Source organism: Marmota flaviventris, chromosome 1 (genome assembly GCF_047511675.1).
Source record: "Marmota flaviventris isolate mMarFla1 chromosome 1, mMarFla1.hap1, whole genome shotgun sequence".
NCBI lineage: Eukaryota > Metazoa > Chordata > Mammalia > Rodentia > Sciuridae > Marmota > Marmota flaviventris.
In genome coordinates this window covers 91,805,840-91,827,818 of record NC_092498.1, presented here as the reverse complement: position 1 = coordinate 91,827,818, position 21,979 = coordinate 91,805,840, and the positions used below count along the sequence as shown (strand labels likewise).

The window sequence follows — 21,979 nt, the reverse complement described above, 5'->3', positions numbered from 1 at the left end:
CTATGCTCCCTGCTGCTGCCTTAGAGAGGGTAGGAAGAGGAAAGTGGGACTTCCAAGATTGCTGCCTCTGACAGACCTGAGTGCAGTGAGATTGACAGCTTGTCGAGCACCCCTCCCAACCCCCTGAAATGAGAAGGGCCTACCTGGGTGCCTATGACCCTCACTGACTGTCTACATTGGGACAAGCTAGAGCTCCTCCTCTACCCTGGCCCACAGGCTCCTCCTCCTCCTTACCTTGGCCCTGAAGCCTGCTCACATCTCCTGATCCCAGGTCTTTCCCTTTGTCTCTTCCTCCTTATTCAGATGACCACAGTCCAAGCAAACAGCAGAAGGGACCTAACTCATCTGGATTACATTATCTCCTTGTATCATGCTATTTACATTCATGAAATATGGTATTGCGAGATCACATTTAGTAAACCTTTTCCTTAAAAACAGTTTTATTCTCTAATCCACTTTTTATTGGTTAGGAGCAAAACAAAATGGATCATATATTTAAAAGCAGAGGGAAGAAAAGAGACATACCATTCTAGAACTGTCTAGCAAGCAAATGCCCCAAGAATATTTATCCAAGTGGTTACCCTGGGATATCTGAGGGGAAATGTGAAAGCAATTTTCTTGGCTATCATCACTTTAATATGAAATTTAAACCCCAAACACAACCAGAAGCACATTCCTTTAATTTGAGGAAAGTAAAATTGCGCTTAGGGAGCGTGGACAAAGCTCTTACCTGGCATGACCATAGTCTGTGGGGCTGCAGCATCATTACTTAAGCAGAGACGGCCACCTTTGGCTAATCTATCGCAAAGCAAGGTAATGTGTTTTTTCAGTCGGCTTGTGTCTTTAGGTATGTTCAGCTGGCTGTTGAGGTTCAAAGCCTGTTCCTTTGAACTCTTTGATAGGCAGGTCTTCAATAAGTGAGAAATGGCAGCATCCACCGTTTCTTCCCAACCCTGTATGCAAAAGCCAGGGAGGATGACAATGAGCCAAGTGGGCACTTTACTGTTAACCAGGTTATCCAAATGATTGAGTGTTTATTATGTTCAGGTTCTGGAAAAAAAGCTTGGTCCCTGCAATACTCCAGACCAGACACATTTTGAATTCTAGCTCTGTCAGCTGTTTGACCCTGAAAAGGTTACTAATTCCTCTTGGCCTCATCCTCCACGAGGGTTGGGGTGATTAAATGAGATGATATATGAGAAGCTCTTAGCACCGTGTCAGGCACAGAGTAATCAGTAACAATAAGATTAATCTCCAGTGCAGGTCTGTTTGATGATCTGGTGGGGGAAGCTGCCAGAAGCATCGTCTGCTTTGCTTTATACTTCTGCCAAAGGAGAGCTGGCCCAACAGGCAGGACCTAGACAGGACCTATGGATACCTTGGAAGAAACTGAAATGGAGATAAAACCCTGATGTGTCAGCTACCAGTGACACAGCCATGGGGTTGCAGGCAAAAAAACAAAAGGAGCTAATTTCAAGATGGATTTTGTGAGACACAAGGGCCCATTCTAGTCCCATTTCACTCAAGTGACAAAAAAAGTAACACAAAGCAAGAAACCATTTAGCCTGCTTTTGTTGGGAATAGTGTGACTGTGCTGTGGTGAAGACCTGGAGAAGTACAGCATCACCTTAGTACCATGAAGGCTGTGATCCTAGGAACAGCGGTGCTGTGGAAGGTCCTCAGCATTGCCACAGAGGATGCTATCACCAGCAGGACTGGCACAGGCAGGGTCACCTTCAGGTGGGTACAGATAAGATTTGCAATAAGGAGTGGGTGGTGAGGGGGTAAAGAGCAGGATGGATCAATTGATGGACTTCCATTAGGCATCCCTGGAGGCCCAGAGATTCCTGGGTAAGATCTTCATGGGGGTTTGAGGTACTGAGCAACAGGGAAGCCTGAATGAAATTTGGGCGTTGGTGTCTAGAACTCTTTCAGTTCCACAGCAACATCACAGACTTGAAGCCAGAACCTCAGAGGCCATCCGCTTGCTGACTTTCCTGCTTCCTAAACTCTCTCCTCAGCCAGCCTCTTGGGAGAGTAGTTTTCTGTCACCCCCAGCCTGTCTCTGGGAGAGTAATTATGTCATTTAAAGAACACCCTTCAGCAATGATCATGAGCAGGCAGAAGTTTCTGGATTTGCTTTTCCTCTTTGGGATAAAGTTTTGAGTACTGAAATGTGAAAAGAGTGATCAAATTATGTTTTTTCCTCCTCTGCTATTCCTTTAAGGAAATAATATTGTATACAGTACTTCCTGCAGGCATTGTTACATTCAGCTTCTTGTTTCCTTTCAAAGCCTTGCTATTAAGAATTTAAGACTTGTAATATCTTGACCTGAAGTGGATTTATTTATATATCCATTCAGTATTAAAAAAAGTGCCATTTGTACCCACAGGCTGACAAGGCCAAGAGCACCATGGGCCATATACTCAAAGTGCTATGCAAAGAGAGACAGAAAAAGAATTTATTCTCATACAATATTCCAGAATAGTTCAATACCCTTACAATAGAGGTGATAAATCTGAGACTTGGATGACACGTGGCTCTGGAAGCCCTCACTGTTATTGCCACTCCATCTTCAACCTTGTTTTTGAGGCACTTTTGAAATATGCAAATCAGATGATGTTATTCCCAAGCTTCAACTCCTATATGTAAATGCTAAGTTTAGTATTTAAGGTTCTTTCTGCCCCAGCTTCTGCTCCACTGTACTCTCTTCCCACCCACCTGCACCCACGCTCCCTCCTGCTCAGGCCTCTCACATGTTCAGTTCTCATGCTGCTATACCCTACTCCTACTCTTTACCTGACTGACTCCCACTTTCACCTCAGCTCAGGCACTGGCACCTAAGGATGACATTCACAGGCCCTCTTCAGGGCTCTAGCACACCTCACCCAATGCTGGGGTTGCTGTTTGCAAGTCTAGCTTCCCCAACTGGAGTGCTGGGAACGATCCACATCATTGTACTTGGTGCACTGACAGTGGTCAAGAAATATGTTTGCAGGACTGAGATGGTAGGATATAGAACCAGCATCCTAGAGTTGGGAGGGTTTTGGAGATCTTTAAGTTCAGTCTTGTGGGATTTTCCCAGGATCCTTTAGATAATACCAACCATCTGCCCAGACAGGAATATCTTCAAAATCCAAAATTATATTATTTTTTTGGGGGGTGGTACCAGGGATTGAACCCAGGGGTACTCAGCCACTGAGCCACATCCCCATCCCTTTTTATATTTTATTTTGAGACAGGGTCTCACTAAGTTGCTTAGGGCCTCACTAAGAACAATTGCTGAGACTGGCTTTGAACTCACCATCCTCTTGCTTCACGTCTCCCCAGCCTCTGGGATTACAGACATGTACCACTGTGCCTGGCCCAAAATTTATGTTACTTTTTGAGGCAGTTCACTCCTCTCAGGACATGTGCAACCAACAGAAAGCTATTTGCTTTCTAAACCGAAGTTGGCTTCAGTGGCCCTTGTTCTAACCTCCAGAACCATGCAAAATCAGTCTAAACTCTCTTATACATGACAGCCCTTTATATCTGTGAAGACAGCAATTCTGTACCCTCTCCTCCAGAATAAACATCCCAGTTCCTCCAGCTCTTCCTTATATAAACATGGTTTCAAGTTTTCTCTCCATCCAAACCACTCTTCTTTGAATGGGTTCCAATTTTAAACACTTAAAAATTTATGCAGCTAAGGAGAGAACCCCAAACTGACCCCAGGACACCAGGCTGGGCCTGGTAGTACAGGCTGGGACACTGGCCTCCCTCCTGTTTTCTGGGGATCCTACCTGCCAGCCTGGCTTCTGCTCTCTTGGCTGCTGCACCATGCTCTTGTTTCACAATGTATACACGAACACTTCAAGCCTAGGCCCTGCCACACTCGCCACTGTCTTCCCTTCTTGGCTCACACAGCAGCTTCATTAGACCAAAGTGCAGACTCTACAACTACTGCAGAATTTGACATTGATTGACATAATCCATTAATCCAGATTCTTTCATCTACTGACCCATTTTTATTGTCCCTTTATTGATGTAACTAGGAAAATTAGGAAATAATGATTTTAAAATGACTGGAAAATCCTCTCAAGAAGACCTCAAAGACTGCAAAAACAGTTTCCTAACCACTAAAGAATAATAAACCACTAGTTACTACAAAGATATCTCTCTACTACTACTAAAATCTAAATTAGACAAATATCAAAAATTGACTCTTCATCCCAATAATAATGAAATGAGACAAGGAAAGACCAAAAAAGCAACCCAGATGTTACTGGAGAAGACAAATTTTCAAGTTGCTTTTGGTGCCTTTGACAAAGATCTCTGGAGTATAAGAAGAAAAAATCCTTTGAGTATATTTTGACATTTGTATCCTCTGTGGTCATTTCAGCACGAATACAGTTTTCACTCTCCGATAGACTATTCATCTACGCAAACTTCTGTATTAGTAAGTAGATTACAGCAGTTTATTAGATAATTTAAGTAGGTATGGAATTTAGTTAGCATAGAAGTACCCCAATAGAATTTCTTTGCCTACTTCCAACTTGCAAATCAAGTAAAAAATCATGTCATATTTAGATATTTGGCATGGAATAGAATGAAGCATGATGCCAATACTTCAGAGAGATTGCTACTAAAATACAGAGTTATTATTTGCAAGGTCTGAATTGCTACATAAATTCAAATATGATAATCAAAGAGAATATATTTATAGACAAGAGGAGCCTTTGAAATGGGAGTTTAGTTTACATAAAAATACAATTCATTAATCCACCATGTAACATACCTACCTAATGAAATATTAAACAAAACTGTGTGGAATATAGAAACTACATGTGAGAAGTACCTTAAAAGTAAGCTATTTTGGTGTCTGAGTATATCATTTTTATTTACAGCCCATATCTAAACATACCTACATGCCTCACATGCACATACCTAACTTATCCTTTAAAGCTGCATGTAGGAGAGTGAAAGTAAATCTTAATACAGAGGAAATATCTCCAAAAATATCTGGAAGGGAACTAAGCATATACCCTTCAGTGAGAACTGGGTTTTGTTTTAGTTCTCAAATCTACATGTTAAACTCAAAAATCTCAGTTGACTGACCTATGTATGACTTTTAGAAAACAACAGCAGGTAGATAGAGGAAGAACTAAAGGCAGGAAGGAATTTAAACATATGTGTTATTCTACTTTAAGTATTGGAAATTAACTTAGTCATTAGGTTTGGGAAGGGTGTGTTCACATTTTCTAGTATTAATAACTGGGTTTTCCCTTCATTCCCAAGACCTTGTCTATACCCACACTTTATGGTTTGGATCTTAAATGTTCTCCCAAAACTCAAGTGCTGAAGGCTGGGTCCCCAGTTGGTGGCATGATGGGGAGGTAGTGCAAACTTTAGGGGTAGAACTAGTTGGAGGAAATAGGTCACTGAGTACATCCTCTTGAAGGGTACAGGGGACCCAGTCTCCTCTTCTCTCTCTCCCTGTTTCCTGGATTCCATTAAGTAACTAGCTTTGTTCTACCATGTGCTCACCACCATAATGTTCTGCCTTGCCAAAGGCCCCAAAGAAATAGAGTCAGCCAATCATGAACTGAAACGTCAAAACCATGAGTCAAAATAAACCTTTCTTCCTTTTAAGCTGTTTATCTCGGATATTTTGTCACAATGACACAAAATGAAGCTGAATGTGGGACACATCACTGTGGGAACTTTATTTTTGTCTTAGTCCATTGCCTGAGTCCCTTTCTTGGGAGCCTACTTAAAGTGTCACTCTGACAGACTGGGCTGCCTTGATCTTTGCCAGATGCCCTCCAATGAACTGGACTCTGTCTGTGGCCTTACTGCCTGTTTCTCCAATGCCCAGTTTCTTGCTATGGGTATCCACAAAAGGCTACCCAGTTTTCAGCTTCCCTGTTTCACCTGCCTCTGAAAAGCCTCTTATACTACATGGGGATCACAGATGTCTTTGGGTACCAGGGTGATACCCAAGTGTGCCCTGTTTCCGTGGGTCAGCTCTTTACATTGAAGTTCCTGGCCTTGCTTAGTCTAATCCTCCTGACAGAAGTCAAACAGGTTATTTTTTAACTACAAGACCAGAGAGCTGCAGCTGAGTTTCTGATTGCTCTGCTCTACTTATCCTGCTAGTCTCTACTGGTCACGGTGCCCAAATATCAGTACCAAGCAAGTGGCTTATCAGAAACAGTAAGAAGCAAAAAGTCTAACCCATTTTGTAAAATTAACTCCTTAGGGTATTAATCAAATAAATCAAAGAAAAAATAAAATGAGAATATTCCCAGGATACCTGTAAATTAAAACAAGTGAGTTAAGATAGCTGCCCCTTCTGGGTTCTGACTTATCCTCATTCACCTCCTCTGTCCCATTCACTCAATCTTCCTAAGGTATATCTGAGGTCTCTATAAAAACAGGAATAACATTATTCACTATGTCAATCCTTCAAAGGTGATAATGCACTCTGGAATCTTAATTAGAAGACAATATGGAACCAGTGAATATATTTAATTCTATCTTTTTCCACATTTTTATTGGTACATTATAGTCATACACAATGGTGGTCTTTGTTGTTACATATTAGTATATGCAAACAATATAACAATATAATTTGACCAATTTGGCTCCCCAGCAATTCCCCCCTCCCTCCTCACCTCTCACCCCTAGTGATGCTTTCCTCTATTCTATGGATCTTCCTTTGATTTTCATGAAATTCTCCCCACACACAACTTTTATTCTGTCTTCTATAGCTTCAATCCTGCTTTCTCTTTAAATAACAAAAAAAAAAAAAATAAGTATAACATTGAAAACCAATGTGCAAAACAACATCTTTAATTTTTTTTTACAAATTATAAACTCCTGAAAACTTGTTTATAATAGAAACACTACCACATTCTTAATTGTAGTAGTATATGGAAAACCCACCAAGTGCCATAGCACTGTTTATTACCAATGTGCAAAACTTAACTCTCAAGGAAAGAAAAAAGATAAAAAAGAAGATCAGTCTAAAGAAACAAATGGAAACTATATGGCCATGGCCCAGGTTTCAGTTGAGGAAAGAAGACTGTCATACACAATGCCTGGTCTAGCATTACATACTTCAAGGCAAAACAACCTTTACATCATATTTACTTATCTTTTAAAGACTGTATTAAAGGGAAATAAATTTTCTCTTGCATAGATGTACAGGATTCATACTAGAAAGTCTGGCTATTTATTTGACCCACAGAACATAATCAGCATTATTTTGTACTGCTTTCTAATATAATAAGCAAAACAAAGTAAAATAAATTGTATGAAGGGTCATTATAAACCCAAATAAAACTTTGTATGTTAGTTGTAAATTACATATTGTGGAAGGAATAGTATTTACCTATGTTCAGATTATTTCCAAGGAATAGACTGTATTCAGTCAATATAGGGAGCTGTCATGTAAAGAGGGTTCAAAATATTGAGCTAGTCACCCTTGAGCTGTTAGTCATCTGAAACAGCTCTTTGAATCTGAAATATAAAATAAAATTATAACGTGAAACTAAGTTGTATAGTCTATATGGTATCAATGAATTTGAAATCATACTCATTGATTTTTATAAAATAAAGCATTGAAAAAAGTCAGCTTGAAATTTTTCAAATCATTGCTAATAAAATGAAGAAAACTGTACATGTAAACCACTCACTCTCATTCCCCAATATCATTCTTTTTTATTTTAAATTGATCTTGTTGGGCTTTTGGAATTCTGAATTTCTTTTGTCATGACTCCAAAGCTGTAAAAATCTGAGGTTTCAACCAAAATTAGATGGAGGTGGAAACCTATCCACACTACTTTGTGAAAAATCAAGCACACTGCTTGTTACTGGATGAAAATCAAAACCTGTTTAACAAACAAAAGTTAAGCAACCTTCACAGAGCTGCAGTATAAGCAGAAGCACAAGACTGCTTCAAACCAACTGACTCTGATCTTCCCCCCCCCCCCCCGCAAAAAAGCTTATACTTTGTCAAGAAATTTGCAATTAACCTGTACTCCCATCCTGACCCTATGGTTTTAGGTTGAGGAATACAAAGCAAATTGCCTACATTATTAAGAAACTTGATCCTGGATGGCCATAATCAGTTTAAAAAATAAAACAAAGCATTAATAAAATCTGAAAGAGTTAATCTCATTGATTAAGCACTGAAATTTGCTTCAGGCAAAAGCTTCCAGTCACATGCACTATTCAGAAGCAACTTACAAAAGAATTAAAGACAGGAAAATCAAATTGATAATGAGGGAGTCCAAGGGAAAGTTGATTCTGGTGATGGTAAGTTGAATCATTTGGACCAATTTTCTAAGAATACTTAGAAAAAAAATTAAAAATTTCTTCAAAGGCACAGGAAAGCTAACAAGATAGTAAAAAAAAAGTACTAGATAAAGATCTAGGGAATAATGGAGGAGCAGGATGGTGAACCCCAAATTTGAGGTTACTTTCCTCCTGAGATCATTAGATGTGTGCTGTCACATGCTGCACAGTACCACCATATTCACCAGCTCACACCACACTTGCTAATATATATTTATATATGCTAATATATTTTCACAAAGAGGCTATGAAAAGTACATATTGGAAATGAGAAGACATAAGCTTCTGACTTATTAAGGCTTAAACAAACATAAGCTTTCTGTATCTGAGAAACTTACTTTAATTTTCTAGGTCTCAGTTATCTCATCAGTAAGAAGCTACAACAGTATTTTTCTTCCTGGGTGCTTGTTGAGATTTAATGAGACTTCTTTTTAGTAACTGCAGGTAGTTAATTCCATGCCATGTTTCTTATTTGTGAGAGTCTTCTCTGAAGGTTTATTTCTTCTGTGCAAGTTCACTTGATTAATATCAGCAACAACAAAGAGTAAAACACTTTGAATGTAAGGACCTCTTATATGATAGAAAATGTGCTAAGAATTTTATAAATAGAGGGTGGGGTTGTGGTTCAGTAGAGTGCTTGTCTAGCATGTGTGAGACCCCAGGTTTGATCCTCAGCACCACATAAAAATAAAACAAAGTTACTGTGACCATCTGTAACTAAAAAACAATCTTTTAAAAGAATTTTACAAATAGCATTTCAGTTCATCCTCTTTACTAGCCTATAAGATAGGTGTCATGATCTCCAAATGAGGCTCTAGATGTAAGGTATTTCATTACAAATGACATAATTATTAACAATAGTAGCGATAATGAAATCCAGGGCTATAAGTCCCATTTCTTTGACCACTACACTATGGAGCACTTCTTTCCCGTTTCATTATGTATATCTTTCAATCTTTTTTGAGAAGATCTGCTTAGGGTCCTTTTACTATATTGAGATTTAGAAATGACTTCTTCCACTAGAAAATTTATGGCCACAATATTAATTCTTGATTTTAATTCTTGCACTATAGAAGTCTTGTTAAGGAAGTAGGTGTCTAATCTGATATGATGGCGATTTGAGCCTACTTTTTCTTCTATTAGATGTAGGGTCTCTCGTTTAATCCCTAGGTCCTTTATCCACTTTGAGTTGAGTTTTGTACCTGGTGAGAGATAGGGGTTTAATTTCATTTTGTTGCATATGGATTTCCAGTTTTGGCAGCACCATTTGTTGAAGAGGCTACCTTTTCTCCAATGTATGTTTTTGGCGCATTTGTCTAATATAACTGTAATTATGTGGGTTATGTACCATTGGTCTACCATCTAATTTGGTGCCAATACCATGCTGTTTTTGTTACTATTGCTCTGTAGTATAGTTTAAAGTATTGCTAAGGATTGCTTTAGCTATTCTGGGTCTCATATTTTTCCAGATAAATTTCAAGACTGCTTTTTCTATTTCTATGAGGAATGTCGTTGGGATTTTGATTGGAATTGCATTAAATATGTATAGTGCTTTTGGTAGTATGGTCATTTTGACAATATTAATTCTGCCTATCCAAGAACAAGGGAGAGCTTTTCATTTTCTAAAGTCTTCTTTAATTTCTTTCTTTAGTGTTCTGTAGTTTTCATTGTAGAGGTCTTTCACCTCTTTTATTTGGTTGATTTCCAAGTATTATACTTTTTTTGTGGCTATTGTAAATGGGGTAGTTTTCCTAATTTCCCTTTCAGAGGATTTGTCACTGATATACAGAAATGCCTTTGATTTATGGGTGTTGATTTTGTATCTTTGTTGAATTCATGTATTTTTACCACTTGCACATCAGATAGAACACTAACCTCTAGGGTATATAAAGAACTCTAAAAGCTAAACTCCAAAAAACCAAATAACCCAATCAATAAATGGATCAAGGAACTGAACAGACACTTCTCAGAAGATGATATACAATCAATCAACAAATATATGAAAAAATGTTCAACGTCTCTAGCAATTAGAGAAATGCAAATCAAAACTACTCTAAAATTTCATCTCACTCCAGTCAAAATGGAAGCTATTAAGAATACAAACAACAATAAGTGCTGGCAAGAATGTGGGGGAAAAGGCACACTCATACATTGCTGGTGGGACTGCAAGATGGTACATCCAATATGGAAAGCAGTATGGGGATTCCTTGGGAATCTGGAAATGTAACCACCATTTGGCCCAACTATCCCACTCCTCAGTCTATATCCAAGGGACTTAAAAACAGCATACTACAGGGACACAGCCACATCAATGTTTATTGCAGCACAATTCACAATAGCTAAACTGTGGAGCCAACCTAGATGCCTTTCAGTAGATGAATGCTTAAAGAAAATGTGTATATATGCACAATGGAATACTACTCAGCATTAAAAGAGAATAAAATCATGGTATTTGCAGGTAAATGGATGGAGTTGGGAATATTATGCTAAGTGAAGTAAACCAATCCCAAAAAAACCAAATGCCGAATGTTTTCTCTGATATAAGAATGCTGATCCATAATGGGGATGAGGGGCATGGGAGGAATGGAGGAACTTTAGATAGGGCAAAGGGGAGGGAAGGGAACAGAGGGGGAATGGGGGTAGAAAAGATGGTGGAATGCATTGGTTATTATTACCCTGCGTACATATATGAAGACACAAATGGTGTGACTCTACTTTGTATACAACCAGAGACATGACAAATTGTGCTCTATATGTGTAATATCAATTGAAATACATTCTGCTATCATATATAAAAATTAGAATAAATTAAAAAAAGAAAAAGAAAAAAAGAGTAGAGTGATCTATGTCAATCTGGTTGAGTCAAACATTTAGAAGAGTTCATCAAAGCTTTTAGTACCTGCATAGACTACTGAAACTGACATCTGAGAATAACTTTGGGGGGCCATGGCTCCTGAAAACATAACAATGATCAGATTTGATTCTGATGAGTCTAAATCATACATGCTCATCATACAGGGATTCATTATTGAGACTACTTGGAGCAGCTACCGATGTTATCAAATCATAAGATTACATGGGGTAACAGACTTCCCAAGTACCAAAATATCTGAGAGAGTCCTAAGAAAATTCAAGAGACTCCCAAGCACTAAAGAACCACCATGTGAGCAAACTACAGGCATCAATCTCTCCACTGACAATGCTGCACTAAATATCTCAAAGAACAGGAATGACCAAACTCAAGGGGAAAAAATGACCAAATTCAAACTCAAAAATACATAAAACCAATGATTAAAGTGTAAAGTAATACACTTTTCCTTCTATTTTTCTCTTCTCCCTTTAATTAGTTCAGATTTTTTAGAACCACCCAGAAACTTCACTATTTTAAGATGTGGCTACCTACTTCCTGTTTAATCAGGATTTCCAATGGGTATGAAACAGCTACAGAAAGATCTACATACAATTCACATTTCTATTTTCTTCAAACAGAATTCAAGTCTGGAGAAAAAGTATGTAGGATAGTACCCAAAATGACTGTGTTGTGTATCATTCAATGTTAGTGTCATTTTTCATAGCAATCAAGCTAAAATAAAGGTAATGCAGTTGCTCAAATCTCAAAGCTGTAATTATTTATGAGGTTGCATGTTTATCCTTATATTGATTCTAATTTTAAATGTCTTTTCTCATTAAATAAAGCACTAATTTGAATACTATAGTCATTTATTTATTTTAAAATACTTAGGGGCAACTAGAACAAAACATTACACTAAATACTGTGAAGTTAAAAACATCAATAAAGTTGAATCAGATATGGAATTTACACTCCAGTACCTTATACTCAGTGATGAGAATCTTAAAATATATAACAACATAGAAATAAAACGTACTCAGAAAGGTATAGGTAAAGTGCTTTAGGAATGATTAGTTTTAACCCCCATATGCCAGCCCACTTTCATCAAGAATTATTTATCAAATACAAGTTATTCAATGTTCTCTCTGATACGTGGATGCTGAAACAAAATTAGGGGGTTGAGGGTTCATTGGGTTAGACAAAGGGGAATGAAGGGAAGGGTAGGGGAATGGCAATAGAAAAGACAGTAGAATGAATCAGACATAACTTTCCTATGCTCTTATATGAATACACAACCAGTATAATGCCACATCATGTACAACTGCAAGAATGGGAAGTTATACTCCATGTATGTATAATATATCTAAAAGAAAAAAATTTTAAAATAACAAAAAAAGTTTCTCAAACCAGAAAGTCTTTATACTTCTCTAAAAAAATATAAAGTATCTTCTGATCAGTTTTGGGCAAGAATTAATTACACAGTTTGAGTTCATTTTAGTATTATGGGAAGCAAACCACAAATTGATTAATTTTGTCAGCATTTTCTAGGACAGAATCCAGCTCAAGTGTATACATAAACACAAAACAATAAATCCACACTTATCCTTGTTAAAGTAGTCAAATTGGAAAAGAATAAAAACTCAACATGATCAGCTAGTTTCTTGATTGTATCAGATTTTCATTTTTGTGAGGTCCTTTAGTTTGAGTTCAAATCTTTCCTGTTATTTTCTTGGTATGTGACCTTGGGCATATTTCTTAATCTGCATATTGGAGCTAATAGGCCTGAGATAAGGATATGAACATAAGTAGTTTACCTGGGAAATGATCCAAGAAGTACCAACTGGGAGTGGGGAAATGAGATGGGGAAGAGGTAGAAGTCAATAAAGGGTATATTATTGAGCAGGTGCCATTATAGGCAACTGGTTCTCAATCCTGCTGGAAAACCCTGGGAGATGGTATTTAGAAGGGAGCTGGGTATTAATCTACCAAATCCCGTCAGTAACTGGTTGAGCATGGTGGCTAGGCTATATAACCTCTACCACAGAGAGGAAGTCCTCAGCCAAAAAAAAAAATGCAGGTTTTCATCAAGTGGAAGCTTTCAGGAATGAGAAGTGAAGCACTTGGGTAGTGCATATACAATATCTGTCACACCTCCTTCCTCAAAGGGATATAGTGAACATGAGATAATGTATCAAAAGTTACTTGTCATTGCCTAGCATAGAAACTGCTCAAGAAGAATTAGTTTTCTTACATTCTTTTGAATTGTCTGAGGCAGGTCCATCTTGTACATGTGCATGCTTAATTCCTCTACTTTTTTCTTTACAAAACAGGAAATATTCTAATTATAGAGGTTTATTGGACTTGAATCTGAGATTGCTAAAAACTACATGGACATGTTTATGACCTTGAATTCAGACCCAATGAGTTAGAAAGCAATTAACCACTGCAGTTAAAGCATAGAAATTAGATTTTATTTCCTAAGAAGCTGGAAAATTTCATCACTCCAAATGCAAAGAGTGAAGTATACTCTTGTTAACAATATTAGTGATTTCAACTGAAAATTCTTATTCACTGTGGTGGGAAAGAAGATCTGTATTTCCTGCAGTTCTCACAAACTCCATATCAGTAAGATCTAAACTTAGATTTCACAACTATGTTATACAATCTGCCAGATTAAAAATGATAGCAGTAGAGACCAAATCTTCATTATTCCTCACAGTTTACTTGTGGCTTTATCTTAAAAAAATCAACAATTGAAAGATTTTCCTGTGTATATGGAATGTGCTTCTGGTCAAGGATGCCTGCTCCCAGATGGAAAATCAAGACTTTGCCTTTTTCTGTAACTTCCTGCCCCAAAGTTAATCTATTTGCAAGATCCCTCTTAATAAAAGAAGTCCATAATTATGATTCTTTTACTCTGTTCTTATAGTTATGTTCCATCAGTTCTGGCACATCCCCCACCCCCCACCCCCACATTTCCACATTTTAACATCCCTGAAGGATGCATCTAACACTTAGTGATATCAACAAGTGCTGGCTTCAGTCTTTGGTCATCCTGTAGTTAATACTGCCTGTGTATATGCAGCCTTTATCTCAGCTGTTCACTTTATGTTACTTCCACTAACTTATACGTCATGTTCTTACTACCCTGTTGAGCTGCCATTTAAAATTTCTTTAAAATTTACACTATGACCTGTCATTGAACAAAAAAGTTACTGTGTTCACAGAAAGGCATGAAAATAGAGCAGTTGGAAGTATTAACTTGTTATTACTGAAGTGAGCATTCATGAGTGAAGACTGACGGCAATTCCATATTTTCTTACAAAGCAAAAGCTAAGCGCTTCCCAGGATGTAAGACAAGAAGATACCCAAAGGTAGAAAAAACTATGTTATGCTTTGTTACTGGGATACATGCACATATAAGACTATCCTTTGCCAAGAAATACAACTGAAATCAGAAAGAATTGCCAAATCTCTGGCATAGATGTGATTTGATTAATTAGCATATCATGCAAAATTGTAATTGGAACAGTAAAGATCAATTTGCCTAAAATGCCCTGCTGTTATTTTAAGCTGTTTAACTTTCAGTAACATGATTCAACTTATTTAAGTTAAAGAAATTTTTCAGAATGGATAGCAGAGGCTCAGAAAAAAATGTCATGGAGGCAACAGTGTCATAGTCATTAAGAAACAGTGCATCAACCACAGTCTTCCTGGCACATAGATCAGGCTGTGAGGAAAAACACAATTGGCATGACCTATAGTGTAAAGGTGATTTAGCAGAATCAAACTTTAAAAGTTTTAGGAATACCTTAATCAGCTTATGTTACTTACACATGTCTTCCTATTAGGGCACAAGAGTACTTATACCATAAAAGATCTCTTTCAATTATTATTAAAATTTTTCAAGTTATAAAACCATTATATCATAGTTTAATTGTCAATGTTTCTGTTTTTCTTGTTGTCTTTCCTAACTAGTTCATAAAATAATGCCATAACTTAAAGTGGCTGGCATCTTATTATTGTAAAACAGTGGTAATAATAACTCCCAATTCTGAGTACCCACCAGCTACCACATTTAGCACTTTATGTACATTACCTCAATGTTCCTCACAAAACCTTAAGAGGTATATAAAGGGTGTCCTCATGAAACCTCAAACCTTTGAAAAGTTTCCAAATGGGGTTATAAGTTTTTTGTTTGTATGTTTCTTTTTTTTTTTCCTGGTGGTATTGAGGACTGAACCCAGGAGCACTACACATGCTAAGCACATGCTTTACCACTAAGCTACACCCTCAATACAGATCAGTTTTTAAAAATATGGTTTAGCACCTCTGGTTGATGATGATGATGATGATGATGATGATGATGACATAGATAACTAAACACCAAAACACTAAAATGATGATAAAATACTCAAGGGAGGCTCAGTGTGTGGTCTAGTTCACTGAAGCTAAACAAGTGATATAACTCTAAGTTATGTTGTGTTAACAAAATATAATTTGGATGTTATATATTTTTGGATGTCTCATTTAAGAAGAAAACCTTAGTGTGTGTGTGTGTGTGTGTGTGTGTGTGTGTGTATATATATATATATATATATATATATATATATTTTTTTTTTTTTTTTTCAATGTTTATTGAGTTTCAATAAATCATTTAAAGAAGGCCACAGGCAAAGCTAATGAAGTCCAGATCATGTGGTTAAAAAAAAAAAAGGCAGCAGCAGCCCCCAAAGGATATACCTGAAATGTAGAAAGAGAAAGAAACTCCTTGAGTAACAGCTCCGGGACTAACCATGTAAGCCTGTGGTACTGCATTCCTCTGACCTGGCTGATGCCTTATTCTGCAGACTGTGTTTTCCATCCCACTCTGGGAATAAGACACTGGAGAGTCAAGTTCACTCACATTCTTAATATCATGTTCCTCTTCTGTACCATTTGTTTACTAGTTCAGTAAGAATATAAAGTGAAAACAAGCTGAAACCAAATCTCAATGAACACTCTCCCTTCTCTTCAAAGCAGAACCAGTGCTTAGGGTGTGGACTAGTTTACCTCTGTACAGATCAGCATCCCAATGTTCAAAGTCCCACAACTTTCCTAAGGACACGGATCTATTAAGTATTTGTTCAAAAAGAAATTTGAACCCCAGTCTGGCACATATTCTATTCAACTGATATGACACAGTTTCTACTTTCCAACTATTAGCATTAAAGTTGCTTTCAGTACTTCATAATTATAAATATAAACATTATGGTACCAAATGGATTTTAGTTTACTTCTTTTAGTGCATTAACTTAGATCTGATGTAGGATTAGTTTTATGACCCATATATTCCTAAAGTACTCTCTGGAAAGACCATACCAGAAATAGATGGGTATGTCTATTTTACTACACATCTGTTGGACCATTTTTCAACAAATTTGGTTAAAACAATGTAACTAAAGTGTATATAACAGTAGCTTTCACTTGCATATATTTATCACTGGTAATATTGAAAATTTTGTGTTTACTTTTTTGAGTTATAAGAACCTGTGTGTGTGTGTGTATGTGTGTGTGTGTGTATATATATATATATATATATATATATATATATATATATATATATATATATATATAGTCATGCACAGCTTAACAACTGGGATACATTCTGAAAAATGTGTCATGAAGCACTATATCATATGAGCATTAGAGTACCCTTAAACAAACTTAAGAAAGCTACCATGTCACCAACTGATATAATCTTATGGTTGTATATTCAATCCATTGTTGGCCAAAATATTGTCAAGTGTCACATGACTATATATGTGTTATGCCTAGCTATCAATCTATCTGTATCTTTTAATATCTGTATGGGAAAGAACAAGTTTTTTCTTATACAATCCAAAATATTTAGGGGTTATATAAATGGAGATAGTATGTTTCCTTTTCAAATAATAATTTTTAGAAACTGCATAGTTGTTGGAAGAACATCTATAATTATGTAAGACATTATGAAAATAAATGGCTTATTAAGCAATCCCTAGATTGCTTACATATGACTATATGCTTAAATGCTTGAATTCTGTGGGGATGTGAAAAAATACATCTTTATTTTATAAGAAATATAAGACAAGCACATATGACAATTTTAGAGTATACTATGAGAGGTAAATTGTGTCATAACCCCAGGTGAAATTCACAAGAGAATGGAAGCCAGAATAAAAGGAAGGAAATGAAAATTGATCTGCCTCTTTAAAGAGGAAGGCAGAGGGGTAAAGAGCAGATACTATTTGAAGTGAAAAAAAAAAATAGCACTACCAGCCCTGGTTTGATGGAAAGAAATTGCATATCCATGGAAACTCAGCATTCTTAGAGTGAAAGGGGAGGGGGAAGCTGGGAGACATAAAAAACGAGTTCTAGAAATAAGATATGGTAGAGCCAAATGACTGAAAGTCCCACACACCTGGCACCGAGTTCAAACTGAACACAATGACCAAGAGAGCCACAGTAAGTATGGAAGCAAACATGCCAGGGGAGAGCAGTGGGCTGTAAGTCCAACAGACACAGGCTCAACACTGCAGAAACAGGGGCAGAAAAGCTGCTACAGATGCCACCACAGTCAGCCAGGTGGAAAAACAAGGACCTGAGCCAAGAGGGTTTCCCAGAAACATTTCCAAATGAACACCAGAAGGCCAGGGTGAAGGAATAAACATGCAGATGCAGAGAGAAAAGGACCTGAATGTGGCTAAAGCACAGAGGGCGAGCTGGTTTTAAAGGAAAGTCACCAATTTCCATGTGTATGTTTCTGAAAGAATGTATTATCTTAGAAATGTCATAATCATCTATCTGTAATCAACAGACTTCAACTAGGTTAGGAAAAGGTATTTTAAGGAAATTGAATGAATGTAATCACCTTTCCAACCAGGAGTCAAAATGGTAAGCATTATGAGGGAGATGGTCATCATTTTCCTCACTGCAATTGTTTCAATTTTGCTTGTTTAGTTAATTTACATTGAAATCCCGTCTTATTTCAAAAAAGATTTGAGGGCTTATCCAGGAAGATTGATGCTTTAATTCTTCATTTATTGAGTTTCCCAATTTTAAAATACACAAATAACATTAAATGCATCCATTAAAGCACAATTTCATATTTGATACACATAAAGTTTAAAAATTTTGAGTTACAATACGTGCATTGTATCCTGCCTGGCTCCTATTCTGATGTACCTCAGTTATTTAGTTTTTTAAACAGCAAGAAACTCATCTTCTTGCTAAGGTATGTTATATTCAACTTCGGTGAGGTAGAACATTATACAACTTCTTAAAACCAGACCCATCTAACTAGCAACTGTGACACATGGTAAATGACCATTATGAACGTAAAACTAATTATTTCATGTTTATCTTGCTGGCTAAGATCATGGGAATTACCAAAATATTTACTTTCTGCACTATGTTCCCATAGACAGTTTTAATTGTGATGATACTTGAACAGTCATAAAGGGAGACTTAATACTGACACCAGACTTCCTCCTCTTGTTTGCCTTTTAAGAAAAGGTCATTAATAATGGTAATGATTAGCCATCTCGGTCATCACTCAATCCAGACAGCTGGCACAATGGCCCTTACATCAAACCTGACCTGTGACGTAGAAGTCTTTAAACCTTGTAAGTGAGCCTTGATAAGTCCCTCCACACAATAGGATTTCCTATTATAAACATCTGTTTTCTCACATGAACCATGTTGAACATGTTAAAAATAAGTCTCTATTTTCATATCAGTTTGTAAAAGGAATAATCAATCAAAAGTAAGGCAGGAGATCTAAATCTCCTCCTCCAACTGAAGTAAATTTCCATCCTAATTTTCCCAGGGACTTTTAAAGTTCAATACTAGGGAAGGTAACTATTAAACCCGTAAGAACACAATCAAGCTTTTCTTTTTCAAATAGTAGATAATATCTACTGAAGATATTGAATGTACTTTGAAAGAAAAGAAAAATCCAAACAAAATGCTATGCAGTGTGCCAATATTTCTTCCAACTCTTGGATTCTATGTAATCAGGTCTCAAAACCAGGGTGTAGTGCTCTTTTCTTAGAGATTCCTCCAGAGTCAAGTGAACATAAATGGACATTAGAACAGAAATCCAACACAGCCCACTTGGAAATGTTGATACTGACTGCTCCTCTTTGCTCTCTTGCCATCTGCTAGATGAACTAAGTGGATTTCGTCCACATACCAACTCCAAATGTAACCACCTAGAATGTTGTATTCAAAAGTATTCAGAGACTATGTACAAGTTAAACAGGAAATTCATGATGATTACAATGTCTGCCAAAGCCAGGAAGGGTATATTAGTCAGCTTTCCATCACTGTGACAATATAGCTGAGATAATCAACTTTATAAATCGATTACAGATAGAAAAAGTTTATAGGCAGAAAGGTTTATTTTGGCTCACAGTTTCAGAGGTTTCATTCCATAGTCAATTGGCCCTTTTGCCTTTGGGCCTCTGGTGAGGTAGTACATAATGATAGAAGCATGAGGTGGAGGAGCTGCTGACTTCATGGCAGAGACAGGAAGCCAAAGAGAGAGACAGAAAGGGGAAGGGTTCCCCTATCTCTTTCAAGAGCATGCTGCCAATGACCTAACTTCCTAATAGGCTCCACCTCCTAAAGGTTCCATTATCTCCCAACAGAACCTGAAATAGCCCACTTGGAAATACTGGTACTTCTCCTTGATGGTGGACTGATGTTTTAGTGTGGATATACGGTGTCCCCTAAAAGTTACTGTTAAGACTAAAACAGATGGCAATCAAGCCTTCAACACATGGAGCTTTGGGGGATATTTCTAAACCATAGCAAAGGGAAACTAGCAGAACTCGTGCTGACTTCTTGTCTCCCCTTTATATAGGTACACAAATCTCTCCATAGAAATCTATTCCTGGGAGAGGATTTAGGTATTGTACATATGTCCATGATGATCCTAGGATACTAGAAACAGGGACCAGTGATGCAAATATCATGGCAGAACTTAATGTCAGAGTCCTACCTTACTTTCATTTATCAAAATGTGCTGAAGCTAGTTCTCTTGATGACCAAAGAAACTTTCTGCAATGATAGAAATGTTCTATATACAGGCTGGTCAATGTGGTAAACACTCAACATATGTGGCTACTGAGCTGTTGAAACACAGTCAGTGATATTCTAATTTTATTTCACTTAATCTATTTAATATCATGTGACAAGAGGCTACTATATTAGACAACACGGGACTACAATATTTGCCCATGATGTTGAAGAAAAACCACAAAGGATGGGATCTCAGTCTGCTTTGTTTATTGAGGCATGCTGTATGCCTAGAACACTGCTTAAAACATTATTAGGCACTCAATAAATATTCATTGAGTAAATAACTAGATAAAAGATCTTTCTTATTAGGCCAATACTTATTTGGCTTCTGTATGGTATCATGGAAGGGAGATATATCTCATGTTATAATTAAACACTCTTTCAGAATCAAAACAGTAACACAGTCTGCACTGACTTTGGTAAATAAAATGTTTTCTAAAAAAAATTCAAGTAGTGGATTAGTAGAGGTATTTACATTCTGCACTGAGAATTTACTCTAAACATCCTTAGTTCTTAATTTGAAAGGTATGAAAACAATTAACTTTAAAATTGTCCTATCAAGGGCTAGGGCTGTAGATCAATAGTAGTCAGCAAGTGAAAGGCCCTGGGTTTGATCCCCAGCACAAAAAAAGAAAAAATTGCCCTATCACATATTGTGATAATTATTTTTCACAAAACTTCATCAGAAGATGAAGATGGTAATGACAATTACTGACTATCAAGTCCAATAATGGAACTGAGTTTAAGAGCTCTTTTTTTGAGATACCAAGTAGAACATTTAATGTTTTTCTTAGAGTGAAAAGGGGGTATCCCAAAAAATACATCTGGCATATATAAGTTTCAGCACCTTAAAAATTATATGTAATAGTCTGCAATACCAGCATTTATTTGCTCTATTATAGTACTGAAAAGTGACAACAATGGAAAAGCATTACTAAAAACATAGATCAAAGAAAACAATGATCAATATTGTTCCAAATGCAATAGCATTTAAACAAAATATTGATTAATGTAATGCAAAGAACATTATTTTTCCATTAGCAATAGTAAATTCTAAATATTCTGTTTTCTGAACCCGATACCATTAGAAAGAAAATATTCTAGAGTTTACTATAGCATTTACCCTGCCTTTTGACACACACCATATAGACAACAACACAACACAATCATTATGCACAGCTGTTTGAAATGTAAATAAAATATATTCTGAACATTTTCTTCTACCTCTCAATACATGTGGGGACATCTGACCTTGAGCTGAGAGTCTCTTCTGAAAATGTTGTCCACATGTCTAAAGTCCCCCCCTCCCACATGTACTCTGCCATCTACCCTCAACCAAACCATCTAAATTACATTCAGATTTTTGTGGTATCATAATAACTTCAATATGGGATATATTTTCAACATTCTGGTAAGAGACTCCATTCTTCCCACCTCACCCTCCTTCCAAGTTATTTCAGGTTTGCATATTTCATTTTCACATCTCAGTGGGATACCCATCACATAGCATTTATTTGTGAGGTCTAAAGGCATAATGTGGGGGACTGTGAATGAGTATGTCAAAACCACATGCTGTATATGTATGTCTTAAAGAATGAAAAAGGATTCCTTTTTTCTCAAGACATAGAAGCTGTCTCAACAGTAGAAGTCCAAAGTGAATACCACAACCTAATTAAAGA

At 36.8% G+C, this 21,979-nt stretch overlaps 1 protein-coding gene across 3 annotated transcripts in view; it reads right to left on the bottom strand.

The window, feature by feature from the left end:
- The window catches only part of Bbs9 (Bardet-Biedl syndrome 9), a 507,346-nt gene that overhangs the window by 87,297 nt on the left and 398,070 nt on the right, over positions 1 to 21,979 (bottom strand). For 2 of the 3 annotated variants that reach the window (XM_027939697.2, XM_071608408.1), the window contains exon 20: positions 731 to 953. The exons of the other annotated variant lie outside the window; for it this stretch is intronic. In XM_027939697.2, the coding sequence (XP_027795498.1) occupies positions 731 to 953 (223 nt within the window). The remainder of the gene's footprint in view (positions 1 to 730; positions 954 to 21,979) is intronic. 3 annotated transcript variants of the gene reach the window in all.